The following is a 15,885-nucleotide window of genomic DNA, read 5'->3' as shown; positions in this document are numbered from 1 at the left end:
AGGACTGACACAGTGAGCTTTGGCTCACACAGTGGATGGATCATAGACAGGACCTCTAAGAACATGTTCCTTCTTAAAGTGGGTCTTGGAGGTTCCTTTTCAGAAGGGATGTGTGACAGGTGTACGATCGCTTTGAACCCTTGGGTGCAAACCTCTCCGGAAACTGCATTTTCCCTTGAGAAGGTGTCTCGACTGCTTTTCTAGTATTATAGGAGTCGGCCAGCACCGTAGGCTCTGGTGTTTTTCTCTATTCTTCCCCCGTGCGATTTTTTAAGATTTCTCCCAGCGTTTCAGATAGGAATGGGAGGATTATTGTGTTAGGAATATAGTAAGCACTCAGTAAATAAAACAACTGATGCTTAATTGAGGATCATATGCTCCTTTTTAATCTTTTTGGTTAGCCACAAACCCTAGGACAACTGGGACTGCTCTGGATACGCTCCAGTTGCTAATCCAAACTGGATTAAATCTGGAGCCTAAATATAACCTATGACTTACAGGTGTACGATCTAGTGATTCGCTATTTGTATATGTTATGAAATTTTAAACCCTGTTTTACAGATGGGAAAAGAGAGGCGCTAGATAGTCTTAGAATCCACAACTGTCTGTAAATACATAGAACTGTTCTCTGCCTGGTAGGATCTGTAATTCAGAAATGTAGAAGCTGACAGATTTAGAGTTATTCCACAATGAAATGTGTCCTTCAAGACTAGTTCAGACCCTCATTTGGGGGGCTCTATTGGGACAGCTTTTAATGGTGAACAGCATCTACTAGCTTTGCTATACATCCTTCTATTTCCTTGGAAGGCCCAGAATATTTTATCTGTTACAGAAAGTACAGTAAGAGTTGTTACCCTTTATTTTCTTGCCTCTATGTCAGTCCAGAAGCATATTTGAGGGGAAGAAGTGTGGCATTTTTTTTTTTTAAGATTTATTTATTTATTTATTTGACAGAGAGAGACACAGCGAGAGAGGGAACACAAGCAGGGGGAGTGGGAGAGGGAGAAGCAGGCTTCCCGATGAGCAGGGAGCCCGATGCGGGGCTCGATCCCAGGACTCCGGGATCATGACCTGAGCCGAAGGCAGACGCTTAACGACTGAGCCACCCAGGCGCCCCGAAGTGTGGCATCTTTTTAATATGCTTGCTCACCTACTGACCAACAGCATGAACTCTTGTACTATAGCATACTAATAGCATAGGTTAGACTGCCAATTCCCCTGTGCTAAGCGGTTTACGTGCAACTACATTTAATCCTTACAGTCCCATTTTACAGGCAAGGTGATAGAAGTTATCTAGAACCCAGTGAAATCTGTTTTCTGCTGGGGTCTGGGGAAGAAGAAATCACTTAATTTGTAGCAGAAAAGATTTCTGGCTTGGGATTTGTGAAATGTTAGGGAAATTACCAAAAGAGGTTAAGAGGTACTTCTTGAAGAGCAGTAAAAGTAGCAGAGCTTCTAAAAGAGTAAATGCCAAGCCACAGGAGACTGTAGCCTCCAGGAGGCAGGGCAGTTCTGTGACATCCCAGCATCAGCCTTTGAGACATGACTATGATGAGCTTGCAAATACTACCTTCTAGAGGGTAAACCACTTTAAAGGTTTATTCCTGCCCTAACCAGGAAGATTTTTGAGGAGAGGTCTAAGAAGTTGTTGGTAGTTTGAATCAGTTCCCTACAAATGCTTTACTTGCTCTCAAGGGACCTGAAATTGACCTGCCTGTCTAGCAGTCCTACAAATTTCTGAATTTGGCCTCAGCCTAGAATGGACCTACTATTTATTTCTGCCCTTCTTGGACTAGTGCTTGTAACTGTAAGGGTGAGGGGGCTGGTGCCTCAGGAATAGATCCATCATAGAGGGTTAAGAACCATGATTTTTTTCCCCCCATGAGTAAGATGTATTAAATACACCTGACTTGCTGTGATAAAGTAGCTAGACAGCTTGCAACCTCAGTTTCACAGGGATGGGCCACATATACCGATATCCCAAAGACCTCCAATTCCTTTCCTGTTTTTCTAGCACTACTGAGTTTGGGTTGGTCAGAGCCATATTTTGTACCCTCATTTTCTCATTGGTAAAATAGGGACAATGTCAGGAGGATCAAAGAAATAAAAATTAAAAACATAACCTACCTATATTTTTGTGTGCTGAATAATAAGATATTTTTAATTACAAAAGCAATTTCAGGGCGCCTGGGTGGCTCAGTTGGTTGAGCGGCTGCCTTCGGCTCAGGTCATGATCCTGGAGTCCCGGGATCGAGTCCCACATCGGGTTCCCTGCTCGGCGGGGAGTCTGCTTCTCCCTCTGACCTTCCTCCCTCTCATGCTCTCTGTCTCTCATTCTCTCTGTCTCAAATAAATAAAATCTTAAAAAAAAAAAAAAGCAATTTCATACATGTTATAAGTTCCTGTAATGTTTGAGGGGTTTTTTTAAGTAGAAAATAGAGGTCCCCCATGATTCATCTCCCCTTTTCCAGCCCTCGCTGCAGGATAACTACAGTTAACATTTTTTTTTGTGTAAAAATAATTTTTTTAATGACTGTACCGAAAACAGCTTTGGTAAGGCAGAGGGGGCTGGCTAACATGCAGCTCTTGAGAAGTGTAACTTTATTTTCAGTGACCCCTTCTCCAGCAAAGCATAGAGCCAAGATGGATGATATTGTGGTTGTAGCTCCAGGCTCCCAGCCCTCACGGAACGTCAGCAACGATCCCGATGTCATCAAGTTGCAAGAGATTCCAACCTTCCAGCCGCTTTTGAAAGGTAAGAACTTGGGTTTTTGTCTTATCTGGACCTGCTGGAAAGGTTTGCATAGCTACACTACTCTTCCCAGGTAGCCATGTGCCTTCTTCATCTCCTTTAGGTTTTTGCTTAAATGGCATCTTTTTGGTGAAGCTTCCTTGGCTGCCTTATTTAGAATTGAAACCCTTTTGGCTGTTTTTCTCTGTGGTAGCTAATCACCATTTATCTGCTACGTAGTTTACTTATTTACTCTCTGTGTTTCCCTGTTAGAATGCTAGCTCTATGATGGTAGGAGCTTTCTGTGTTTTGTTTACTGTTGAATTGTAGCATTTGGAATAGAGCCTGATATCAAGTAGGGACTGAGTAAATGAATGAATGAATGGTGTTGGAGCTGGCCTTTACCTGTTATATTTCTTCGAAAAGATTTTCACTCTTATTTGTGGTCAGGACTATGGGTTGACTAGTTCAGATCCATAGAGAAAATCTCTATAATCATTGATACACTTATAATTAATCCTGACAACCATTTTGTATGATAGGAGAGGGTATATATGAGAGGATTAGCATATATTGATTAGTGTATACCGAGGTGGAGTTACCTTTTTTATTTGTATTTTTAAAGATTTATTTATTTATTTGAGAGAGTGTGAGTGAACATGCATGAGCGGGGGAGGGGAGTGCAGAGAGAGAGGGAGACAAGCAGATTCCCCAAGGAGTGGGGAGCTGGATACGGGGCTTGATCCTGAGATCCATCACCTGAGCCAAAATCAAGAGTCAGATGCTCAACCAGCTTTGCCACCCAATTACCTTTTAATATGAATTTTATTATTCACCTGATAATTTCATTATATATTTTAATTTTATGTTAATTTCTGTTATTTTCATATCCATTAAGTAGTGGCAATGATTTTCTATTAACTGAACGGGGTTTCTACTGTAAGACTCCCTCTTTCTGGGACACCTGGGTGGCTCAGTCGTTAAATGTCTGCCTTCGGTTCAGGTCATGATCCCAGGGTCCTGGGATCGAGCTCCGCATTGGGCTCCCTGCTCAGCGGGAATCCTGCTTCTCCCTCTCCCACTCCCCCTGCTTGTGTTCCCTCTCTCGCTGTCTCTCAAATAAATAAAATCTTAAAAAAAAAAAAAAGAATCCCTCTTTCTGTCTCTCTTTTCCTCCAAAAGAATAGGAAATATAAATGAACATAAGGCCCTGGTTTACTTAACCTGGTACAATATAATATAAAACTTCTTACATTTATATAGCTATATGTAAAAAAAATATATATATATATATAGCTATATGTATTGGAAGGTACCCCCTCCACACACACACACACACACACAAACACATGCCATCCCCTTAATCTGTATATGGTTAAATATGTTTGAATGATTTGTGTCAGATCAGACAGCTGGCAGATAGGTCGAACTTGAACCTTCATCACTGATGTCAAATACTAGTTATGCTATTCTGCACTGTACCTAAAAAAACAAAAATAAACAAATAATGCTTTATTGATTAGCTATATATCATCTCATTCTTCCCAGCACTTCATCTGCTTTACAGTGAGGAAATCCAAGCTTTCAGTCTTTTCCCACAGGCCTCAGTGTTAGACTTTGGGAAGCTCTTTGGTTCTTACCTGAAATAACACATTACATCCTGTTCCCCTTGTTTTCATTATTTTGAGGGATAATGTGATTCTTCAGAGAAGCCAACATTAATGAAATTTCCATCTCCACGTGTCTTTGTACAATCAGATTAAAAGACAATCAGACGTAATTTATCTGTAGAAACTTAGAGGGGGACACTTGTGTTCTGTACTCCAGCCCTTCCGGACATGCACGTAGGACTGCCCACAGGCACACAGGTTCATGCCTCTGCTGCCTGTTAACTGTGTCCTCCCAAAGTCTTCTAGTCCTGGGTGAGGCCTTTCTGTGACCAATATTTGTCCTCACTTTAGGGAAATACTAAAAACAAGCAAAAACAAAACCCAAAAAACTCCCAGCATTTTGAGATATATTTAATAATTTCATGGGGTAGTGTTTCTTTTCTAAGCATTGGAAATATAATTCTTATTTTATGATAATGAATTGACTAGTAGGGGAAGCATCGGTTTGGTGTTCAGGGAAACTAACCTCAGATTTAAAATCATCACCAGGAACCCTGACAGTGAATAATTAACGCACTGCAGTTAATGCAATGCAGGTGGACTTGGTTGTACTGATACCTGGATTTAAATTGAGACTTGGCTACCCATTGGCTGTGTTGCCCTGGCTTTGTTTTCCCCCTCTTTGAACCTTGTTTGTTGAGAATATTGAGAATAGGTGTGTGAGAGATTGGAAGGCTGCTGAGGGGCAGGTTGCAACGAAGAGGCGATTTGGGATTTGGCTAAGGAAGGTGGAGAAATTACTTGCTGAGGGTGGCATGAAAAGAGAAGTGGCAGCACGTGGCAGGGGCCAGACTGCAGGGAACAAAAAAAGCCAGCAAGCCTTTAAGTGAATGCTGGTATTTCACTGGTGAGGAAGAAACCTCTTAGTGATTAGAAAAGACAGGCAAAGGGGACCGTTGGGTGGAAATAATAAGTATAATTATGATAATAGTAGGAGCTAACCCCTCCCCTCCTTCCTCTACCTCTGCGTGATGTTATTATTCTTCCCATTTTATAGATTAAAACATTGGGGCTCAGAGAGCGTGAATGCATTACCTCAAGTCACATGGCTAGAAGGGATAGCCCATCTAAAGATGGCATCAGGACATCGAGTTTTTCACTGTTTTGTACATGGAATAAGACTGTTTCCAATTCTAGCAAAGCCAATTATAGAGATCACTAGGCTGTAAAAGGAAATAGGGTGGTGGGTGGGGGGGTTGTTTGGATTTTTAGGTGCCTCCTGCTTTGACATTGTTCTTCCTGGTAATTTAGAGCCCTGCCGTCTGCCTGCTGGGCTGCTGGAGGGGCCACTCATCACTGTTGCCTTTATACTCTAATCTCTTTTTTCACCCTTTACTGCTTTCAGGATGAGGCGATTTCTCAAAGTAGTAAAAGGGCCACACAAGGCGGGCTGTACCCCCCAGGTTTGATTTCAGAAAGCTTTTTATTCAAGTTAATGACAGTTTATTCTTTCAAAACAATATATTCAAGTATTACACAGAGTTCGCTATTGTTCCATAATGTCATGTGATGTAGTGCTAATGCTGGTGGGTGATCTGCAGAGGCGGTAGCTGGGCGAGTTTAGGGGCTATTCGGATGGCTGAGGTAATGTGTGCATTTTTAATAAGCAGATTCTTTCCTTGGTCTTAACCCTTTTGGATAAATATACCAGAGTATAATTTATGCTCTATACTGGTGCCAAATATCTGTTCCTCTTTTTATTTAAGCCAAAAGAATTTCTGTTTTTCATAGCAGTCTCTGAATTAGCAATTTATTTATTTATTTATTTTTAAAGATTTTATTTATTCATTTGAGACACAGAGATAGAGAGAGAGAGAGCATGAGCAGTGGGAGAGTCAGAGGGAGAGGAAGAAGCAGACTCCCCGCTGAGTCAGGAGCCCGATGTGGGGCTTGATCCCAGAACCCTGGGATCATGACCTGAGCCGAAGGCAGACGCTTAACCATCTGAGCCACCCAGGCGCCCCTAGCAATTTATTTTGAAGTGTAAAGCATTTACTAGAAAATGAAAAATTAAAAAATTACAAGTAGCAATAGATGGCCACAACAGAACACAAAAGCAAAATGTAGATTTGATGCAAATTAGATTCCTGGGGTTAAACAAGCCCTATAAATCTCTTAACTTAAAATTCAACCACTTGTATTTTTTAATGAATCATGATTTTATGTCAATCTATAGAAATGAAATATTCATAAGAGAAATGCAAAATTGATATTTTATATATAAAAGTTATATAATTTTTTTTTCACTCCTAATGATGAATATGTGCATACACACACACACACACACACGTGTACGCATATGACCTTCTTTACAACTGACCTGTCATTTTTGTTACTGACTTTGGATACAATGTAAGATTGTCTTGCTGCCTAAGGAAGAGACTGTCCTTGTTACCAACAAAGAAAGTCAGACATATATGGTGTAGATGCTTAAGTGATGCTAAGCAATTTTATTGGGAGTTCTGTGTTTGGTTGTTAAGAACATGATGTATGTGAAGTAGATTTTGACAGTGAAAAAAGAGTCAGGGGCTTTTCTTGGTGGAGCAGAATCCCATGGAATAGGCAGTGAAGGCTTTCAAATCACATGGAACATTGAGAATTAGTGCATGAGGCTGGAGCTGAGAAGGAATAAATCAATGGAAAAGGGTTGTAAGGAGAACACGAGGGAGCTACATTTCAAGCGATCAGTTTATTCACATCTTTCTCACCCACTCATCTCCTAGCCGGGCAAATAAAATAAAGGTGGAGTCTTTGTGTTCATCAGACCCCTGTCTCTGCCAGCTGTCAGACTTTCTCTCTGTTTTGGAAATGGAATGCCAAAGGAGGGGAAGAGAGAATGGATTTTAGAGCTTGGTCTTCTCTGAATGGCTTAAAGGTGACCTCTAAGCTAGGGTTGATCCTGAGCGTCTATTCCCACTCCCCACCCCCCGAATACCATGTTTGAAAAGTTGATGACGTATTTCCGATTACCTTGTAGGTTATTTGTGTATGTAATAACTCTTCAGTTAACCTTTTAAACATGGCTGTTAACCAGCAAAGTGTTAGCCTTACTCAGAAGAGCTGCAAGTACTAGGTGCATGATCCCTTTAAACCAGTTGAGAAGGCAGAGCCATTTTGCAAGAGCAGCCTCACTTTTTTCCTCCTTTCAGTGCATCTGTGCGTGCATCCATTCTTGTTTCTTTCCATCACATCTCAGAGTAGGTATGTCGATGCCTTTCTCTGAAACTTAATGCCTTTCCATTTCACTTTTTTCTCCATTTGCCAGGAGTTTGCTTCTGTACTTTTCTTGTCTTTAGTATCTAGCTTAGTGAGCCTCTTTCCTCTTGTGATATAGATCTTCCCATCTTTTTTTTTTAAAGATTTTATTTATTGAGAGAGTGAGGGAGTGTGTGATTGGAGGGAGGGGCAGAGGCAGAGGGAGAAAGATGACCTCAAGCCGACTCAGACTCCACCCTGGAGCCCTGATTCGGAGCTCCCTCTCAGGACCCTGAGATCATGACCTGAGCCAAAATCAGGAGTCAGATGCTCAACAGACTGAGCCACCCAGGCGCCCCTCGGCTTCAGCTTCTTGTCCATTTCTCCACCTATGGACTGGTCAATACAACCAAGTGTTGTTATTTTAAATTCAGCATGCCCCACCTTCCACCTATGTATGTGTTGGCTCATTTCATTTATTCAACAAGCATTTATAGGACCTTATTTTATTAGGTGAATGAGACACATTCATGTACACTTGAAAAGAATGTGTTGTGCAGTTGTTGGGTGTAGTGTTTTACAGTAAGGTATGGTTGATGGTATTTAATTAATGAGTTCTTCCACTTAAAGAAAGGTGTTAAAATCTCCAGCTGTGATTGTGTTTGTGCCTTTCATTCTTCCAGTCTTTTGGAAGTCTGTTATTAGGCATGCATACATTGATATTTATTATATTGGCCCTTTTATTATTATCAATTTGTCCTTCTATCTATGGCATTATCTCCTATCTTGAAGTCTGTTTTGTCTTACGTTAATACAGCCACTCCAACTTTCTCACACTTACTGTTTGCATAGCATATATCTTTTCCTGTTTTTATTTGTGTGCATCTTTAAGTGCATCTCTTGGGACGCCTGGGTGGCTCAGTCGGTTAAGCATCTGCCTTAGGCTCAGGTCATGATCTCAGGGTCCTGGGATGGAGTCCCACATCAGGCTCCTTGCTCAGCAGGGAGCCTGCTTCTCCCTCTGCCTGCCGCTCCCCCTGCTTGTGCATGCTCTCTCTCTGACAAATAAATAAATAAATAAATAAAAATAAAGTGCATCTCTTGTAGACAGCACATAGTTGAGTTTTACTTCTGTACGTGTGCATGCAGCCTATCTTTTACTTGGGGTGTAAATTGATCTAGTTGGATTCAGGTCTACCATTTGTTCTTCATTTTCTGTTTGTGTGGTTTGCTTTTGGTTCCTCCCCTTTCCTGACTTCTTTGAATCAACTGAATTTTTTTAGTATTCCATTTTAACTCCTCTGTTAGCTTTTTAAATTTTTTTTTTTTTAGTTTATTTGTCAGAGAGAGAGAGAGAGAGAGGGAGAGAACAAGCAGGGGGAGCGGCAGGCAGAGGGAGAAGCAAGCTCCCTGCTGAGCAAGGAGCCTGATGTGGGACTTGATCCCAGGACCCTGGGATCATGACCTGAGCCTAAGGCAGACGCTTAACCAACTGAGCCATCCAGGTGTCCCCTCTGTTAGCTTTTTTAGTTGTGTTCTTTTGCATTACTGTTTTTAGTGGTTGCTCTAGGGATTATAATACCCATCTTTTTTTTTTTTTTAAGATTTTCTTTTTGAGGAATCTCTGCACCCAGCGTGGGGCTTGAACTCACAACCCTGAGATCAAGAGTCACATTCCACCAACTGAGCCAGCCAGGCACCCCATTATACACATCTTTAACATCATAGTTCACATAGAGTTAATATTTTACCACTTCTCATAAAATGTAAGAACCTTTCAATGGTGTGGTACCATTTACCCCACTACTCTGTGCTATAGTTGTCATATTAGTGCATCTCCATATGCTAGGAATCCCATGTGGTGTTTATTATTTATATATAAATTTATAAGTTATATATTTATGAAATATCTGTTTATTATATACAAAACATATATTGTATCCTGTTAAATAATTGTATATATTATATTTAACAGTATATATTTATTTTAAACAATCACATATCTTTTAAAGAAGTTGAGAGAAGAAAAACCTATATATAGAATATTATGTCTCCCCACATATTTACCATTTCTGGAATTCTTAGTCCCTTTCTCTAGATTCAGGTTTCTATTTGATGTCATTTATTTTTAGTCTGAAGACCTTCTTGTAGCATTTCTTGCAGTGCAGATCATCTGGAAATAAATTCTTTCTGTTTTTCTTTATGTGAAGATAAATTTTTGCCCTTTTTTTGGTAAGTTTTTGAGGAGATATTGTGGGACTCTGTGAAATCTCATTTCTCAACACACTTTCTCCTTCACTGATTATAATATCCATTGCTGTTTCTTATTTGAATTAATTATACAGAGACAGTTGCTAAATAGTGATTTTTCTACCTTTTATCATTCCTTCTACATTCTGCCATCAAGAAGAACTTTCTCATCTCTCCATTTATTTATTCATGTATTTATTTAAGTCCGTGTGGAATGGTAAATTCTCGTTTTATTTGATGAATTATAATCTGTGACAATCACTATTTTTAATCTCAAAATGCTCCAAATTTAGGGATGTCTGGCTAGCTCAGTTGGTGGAGTGTCCTTGGTCCTGGGGTTGTGGGTTTGAGCCCCGTGTTGAGTGTAAAGATTACTTGAAAAAATAAAATCTTAAAAAAAAAAAAAAAAGCTCCAAGTTTAGCCAGTTGGAACATTGTTGGTTGTAGCTTACTGTGGCCTTTTGACATATTCTCATTATTCTTTGAACATGTTTTTACTTCCTGGTGCAAAATAATGTTCCAAATTTTTCTTATTCATCCTTGGCCCCAGCCCTGGAATCAGGCATTTCACCAGGAGCCCTGGTTCTTTTAGTGGAGAGTGGTATTTAAAAACCACTCTTAGGTCTTCTCAGTGGATTTAGCAAGGAAATATATATATGTGTATATACGTAATACACATATTTACACTTGTGTGTATTTTTGTATTTATCTGTGTATATTGAAAATGCTAAGTTCACACTGATGTGTTCCAAATGTTCTTTGATCTGTAGGTTTATAGTCTTTATCAAATATTTCAGCCATTATTTCTTCCAATATTTTTCTGCCCCCACCCCTTCTTTTCGTGGGACTCCATTTTCTATGTTAAACCACTTGATATTGTCTCGCAGGTCACTGATTACTGATGCACCTTTCAATTTCTTTTTCTTTTTTTTTTTTGGTTTCTCTCCTTTCTGTCCTTACTTCGGATAATTTTATTTCTGTGTTTCCAGGTTTAGTGGTCTTTTTTTCTGTCATGTCTATACTGTTCTTAATTCTATCCAATGAATTTTTAATTACAGATAATTGTGCTTTTCAGCTTTAAATGTACCTCCCCTCCTTTTAAAAAAAATCTTCATTTCTTTGCATATTATGCTTATGTTCTCTACTTTTTGAACATAAAGGGTGTGTTTATAACAATATTTTAACTCTTTACTGCTAGTCCATCATTTCTGGATCTGTTTTTTATTGAATGAAGTTTCTCTGTATTATAGGTCATATTCTCCTACTTCTTTGCATGCCTGGAAATTTTTTTATTGTATGCAGGTATTTTATATTTTGTGTTTCTGGGTGCTAGATTTTGCTTTGTTCCTTTAAAGTATATTGGACTTTATTCTGGCATAAAGTTACTTGTAATCAGTTTGACTCTTTCTGAACTTGCCTTTACGTTTTTGTTAGGGCTTATCCAGAGCAGCCTTTAGTCAAGTTTAGCTGAGCTTTGCTACTAAGGCAGTAGCCTTCTGAGAGCTTTACCTGTTGCCCATGTATTAGGAAGTCCCTCCACTCTCGCAGGGTGGGAATGTGAACTGCTCTTAGCCCTATGTGAATTTCAGAAAGGGTTTGGCTTATTACTTTCCTGTAGTTCTTTCTCCAGCCTTGGAGAATTCTACCTCATACAGCTTCGTGTGCAGCCAGAGGCTCAAGGGTGCCCTGTGCAGTTCCCCAGAGTGCTCTTTTATTGAGCTCTCTCCTTTCTCAGATTCTGTTGTGTAAACTCTGATCCCTTAGTCTCTCCAAACTCCATATTCTCTCTCTTCAACGCACTGAGTCCACTGGGCTCTTTATGGATATCCCGACCTGGTCTGCATCGTGGAGACTGCTTTTCACTAATAATCTGGGGAAATGATAGGACTCGCTTGTTTTCCTTCTGTCAGGGATCAAAGCCCTACACTGCCTGTGATACAATATCTGAAAAGAGTGTCGTATTTTTGGTCTGGTTTCTAGTTGTTTATGACTGGAAGGCATAGTAACAATTCTTCATGAGAAGAAGCAAAAATCCTCAAAAAAAAAAAGTGCTTTGTAATCTTTATTTTTCTGTCCATTACTACTGTTTTACTTAAGCCCCTCATGCCAACAGCTTTTGATTACTCTGTTGGTCATTCATTTCTGCAGTATATAATTGACTCTTGAACAGTGTAGGTGTCAGGGGTGTGGACCTCCCCACAGTTGAAAATCTGTATGTAACTTTTTACTTCCCCCCCAAAACGTAACTACTAATAGCATTGTTGTTCTTTTTTCTAATAATGTTCTGGGGTTTTTTTGTTTTTAAAGGTTTTATCCATTTATTTGCGAGAGAGAGAATGAGAGACAGAGAGCACGAGAGGGAGGAGGGTCAGAGGGAGAAGCAGACTCCCCGCCGAGCAGGGAGCCCGATGCGGGACTCGATCCCGGGACCCCAGGATCATGACCCGAGCCGAAGGCAGTCGCTTAACCAACTGAGCGACCCAGGCGCCCTAATAATGTTCTGTTGACCAGAAGACTTACCAAGAACATAAACTGCTGATTAACACGTATTTTTGTTATATATATTATATACTGTATTCATACAAAAAAAGTATGAATAGTAGAGGGGCCCCCTGGGTGGTTCAGTCGGTTAAGCGTCTGTTTTAGGCTCAGTTCATGATCCTGGAGTCCTGGAATTGAGCCCCAGGTCGGACTCCCTGCTCTGTGGGGAGTCTGCTTCTCCCTCTCCCTCTGCTCCTCCCTCCACTTGTGCATTCGCTCGCTCTCTCTTTCTCTCTCTCTCGCCTGCACGTGCTCTTTCTCTCAAATAAATAAATAAAATCCTAAAAAAAAGTAAGCTAGAGAAAAGAAAATGTTAAGAAATTCATAAGAAAGAAAATGTATTTGCAGTTCTGTATTTATTGAAAAAAATCTAAGTCTTTAGTAGACCTGCACATATCGCATTTGTGCTGTTCAAGGGTCAACTCTAATGATAAACACCTGCCAGGTGCTCAGCAGTGTTCCAGAGAGTGGAGCTACAAAGAATGTAAGACACAGTTGCTGCCCTTAAGTAGCTTACAGTTTTGTGAGTGCTTTAGATAGGTAAGTAACTTACAACAATATAGTATGAGTAATAGTGGCTGCATGCCCAAAACATTAGGTATGCATAGAGAAGAGAATCATTAATTTACTCTGGGAATTTGGGGCAGGCTTCACAGAGGAAGTAACATTTGAGCTAGGCTTTGAGGGATAGAGAAGATAAGGTCGGGGAGTAGATTCATGATTTAAAGGATCTTCCATATAAACCAAAAGTTATAATTAAAAGATGCCAAAAGAATTCTTGACCAAAATTATACCTGGGATGTGCTGCTTTGATTTTCTTTTATTACTCTAGATACCCATATGTATGCAGGTTAAATTCTGATTTTCATTTTAAGCTGTATTAGACCTTAACTTCCTAGAATAGTTTGTATACTATTATTCTTTTTTGTTTCTTTAAACTTTTGTGTTATGAATTTAAACAAGATATACATGGCTTACTGTAGGTAGTACCCAAGGATATATCTTTCTAAGCAGTATCATTTCCTGGATAAGCTAGCCGATTACTCCTGGAATATGACAATAAAGACAGATGTATGTATTTCTTTTTAAGGCTCTGGTTTGTCAGTAGTTTTTGCTAAGGTACAGCCTAGAAACATTCCAAAGTTGCATAGTAGAAAAATCTGTTAGTCATCTCCAATTTTTCTACTTTTCCAAAAATCACATATATAAATTCTATTTTTAAGCATTAGCATTTGAGACTGAAATGTTTATTTAGGAAAGCCAAGATTTTAAAGGTGTTCCCAGAATTTAAAAAAATTCTATCCCCTCCCCCGCCCAAATTTTAACTGATTTTGGAAAGATTAATTTTTCCATTCTGGGCAAAAGTGAAAGTCACATAATCTTTATAGAACTGTGATGTTTCATATATTTATTCATTTAACCAAATTAATTGAGCTGTTGCTGTTTATCAGATATTTTTAGGCTAGAGATATAAAAACAAAAAAAACCATTATTCCTTCCTATGAAGAGCTGACAGTCTAATGAGGGGAATATATTCTTAACAGATAATTGTGATTCAACATGGTAAGTGCTAATAAAGCGTAACACTTTAGAGAATCTAGAGGGTGGAATAACTTATTCTGAGAGGCAGGAATGGTTGACTAGAACAAGTTAGAAGAATTTATATTTGTGCTCTTGATAGTAATCACTTCCAGAGCTCTTTTATGCATGAAAAGACACGTGGAGAAACTTTCTTAAAAATGTGGATTTTAGGGCCCCAAACTCAGAAAGTCTGAGTATGTTAAACTAGCATTCCAGGTGATTCACTTTGGAAAACATTGAGCTAGATGTTTCTGCACTTGATCTTAGCCAAAAGGCTGAGAAGCAATGAGCTAGATGTTTCTGAACTTAAATACTACTTGAGATCACAGAAGTGTTAGATCATTCAACTAAACGGTTTTTGGTATTTTTAAAGAGATGTGATTATCCTAAGAGTATTTTGGAATATGTCATTATGTTTTTACTATTTTTGGATGAACTCCATTGTTAAAACTGATTCACATTTAATGCCTGTACATTAAATTTTGGACTCATTGAGAATTCATTATTTGTAAAAGAATTTGTTAAAAGTTACTGGGTTTTGGTAATGTTTAAATATTCTTCCCATCAAAATTTAGTTATACAGAAAGCCAGTGAAATGCAAAGTATTATTTTTTTAATTTTTAAAAAATATTTTACTTATTTGAGAGAGAGAGAGACAGAAATAGTGACAGAGAGCATGAGTGGGGAGGAGAGGGAGAAGCAGGCTCCCCGCTGAGGGGAGCCTGCCATGGGGCTCGATCCCAGGACCCTGGGATCATGACCTGAGCCAGAGGCAGACGCTTAACCGACTGAGCCACCCCAGCGCCCCCAAAGTATTATTTTAAAGAATGACTTTGAATAGATAATTACTTGCCTCATATGAGCTAATGAAAATCATTAGCAAAAAATTCTAAACACACTTGTATGCCTGTTTACCCACATATGAAAGTGTCAGTAAGCAAATACATATAAACAAAAATGGGGTTTTGACTTGCAGGATTTTTGGAAGAGGCATATCACAGTTGGTGGTTGGTTTGTTCTTCATTTAGTCTTTTTAACTGAGGCCTTTTCTCTAACTTAGTGTTTTTTATTTCAGTAAATCTTACATCAATATTAATGTGTACCAGCCTCAAGGGAAGGAAAAAAAAAAGATAAATCCTGCTGAGAGGAGTAAACAGTTACATAGGCCAAAGAGACATTAAAACATACTTTAATGCTAATAAATATCATAGTTCATTTTTATATTTTGCCATTTTTTTTCATAAGATGGCCTCCCTTTAATGCCGTGGAATTTACGGCAGTGCTGTCTCTAACAACACTTTCGCCACTAGATGTCACTAGACTGTAACAATTAGTAAGCTGCTTGAAACTGCTACAACCTGTGGCAGTATTTGCAAAGGCCTTTGGTTAATTAAGTTTACTCTGTAGCATCTGGATTTCTCATAAAACCAGGTCACAGCTTGCTTCAAGCACAAGCTAGTTGGAAAATATGTCAAATTTTGTGACACATGAGTAATCTATAATTAGTTATTTTAGTGTTTATCAAGACAGCAAAGGAAAAAAAAATTATTGCTACAGGAAACTTTTAGTGACCTTAATTTTTTGGAGAGAAAACTCTATTTTTAGTGTATCACTGTACTCAACTATTTGTTAAACCAGAAATTTCTCAAGAGTTGGGATTATGTTTTGATCATCTCTAATTTCTCAGGACCTAGCACACCAGGCTTGGCACTTGATAGGTGTTCAGTAAATGTTATTAAGCCTTAAGGTAGTACATGTCACAAGGCAAAGAAGCCATGAGTCCTCTATCTCAGAAAGTCTTGTTTGGGAGACAAGAATCTACAAAAACATGTATCCACAGCTCAGGATAGTGTGTATGAACCAAATGAGCACTACAGGCATTAAATTCTGTGGGATTTCAGAGGATCAGTAGCTCTT

General features: G+C 39.1%; 1 protein-coding gene across 3 annotated transcripts in view; it reads left to right on the top strand.

The window, feature by feature from the left end:
- BORCS5 (BLOC-1 related complex subunit 5) overlaps nt 1-15,885 on the top strand; it is a 103,837-nt gene that overhangs the window by 785 nt on the left and 87,167 nt on the right. For all 3 annotated transcript variants that reach the window (XM_035028201.1, XM_035028200.1, XM_035028199.1), the window contains exon 2: nt 2,612-2,755. In XM_035028201.1, coding sequence (XP_034884092.1) covers nt 2,612-2,755 — 144 coding nt within the window. The remainder of the gene's footprint in view (nt 1-2,611; nt 2,756-15,885) is intronic.

The sequence above is a fragment of the Mirounga leonina genome, unplaced genomic scaffold, assembly GCF_011800145.1.
Source record: "Mirounga leonina isolate KUSES-001 unplaced genomic scaffold, KU_Mleo_1.0 Mir_201, whole genome shotgun sequence".
Taxonomy (NCBI): domain Eukaryota; kingdom Metazoa; phylum Chordata; class Mammalia; order Carnivora; family Phocidae; genus Mirounga; species Mirounga leonina.
The sequence above is the reverse complement of the archived record's forward strand: the minus strand, read 5'-3'. Positions and strand labels throughout refer to the sequence as shown.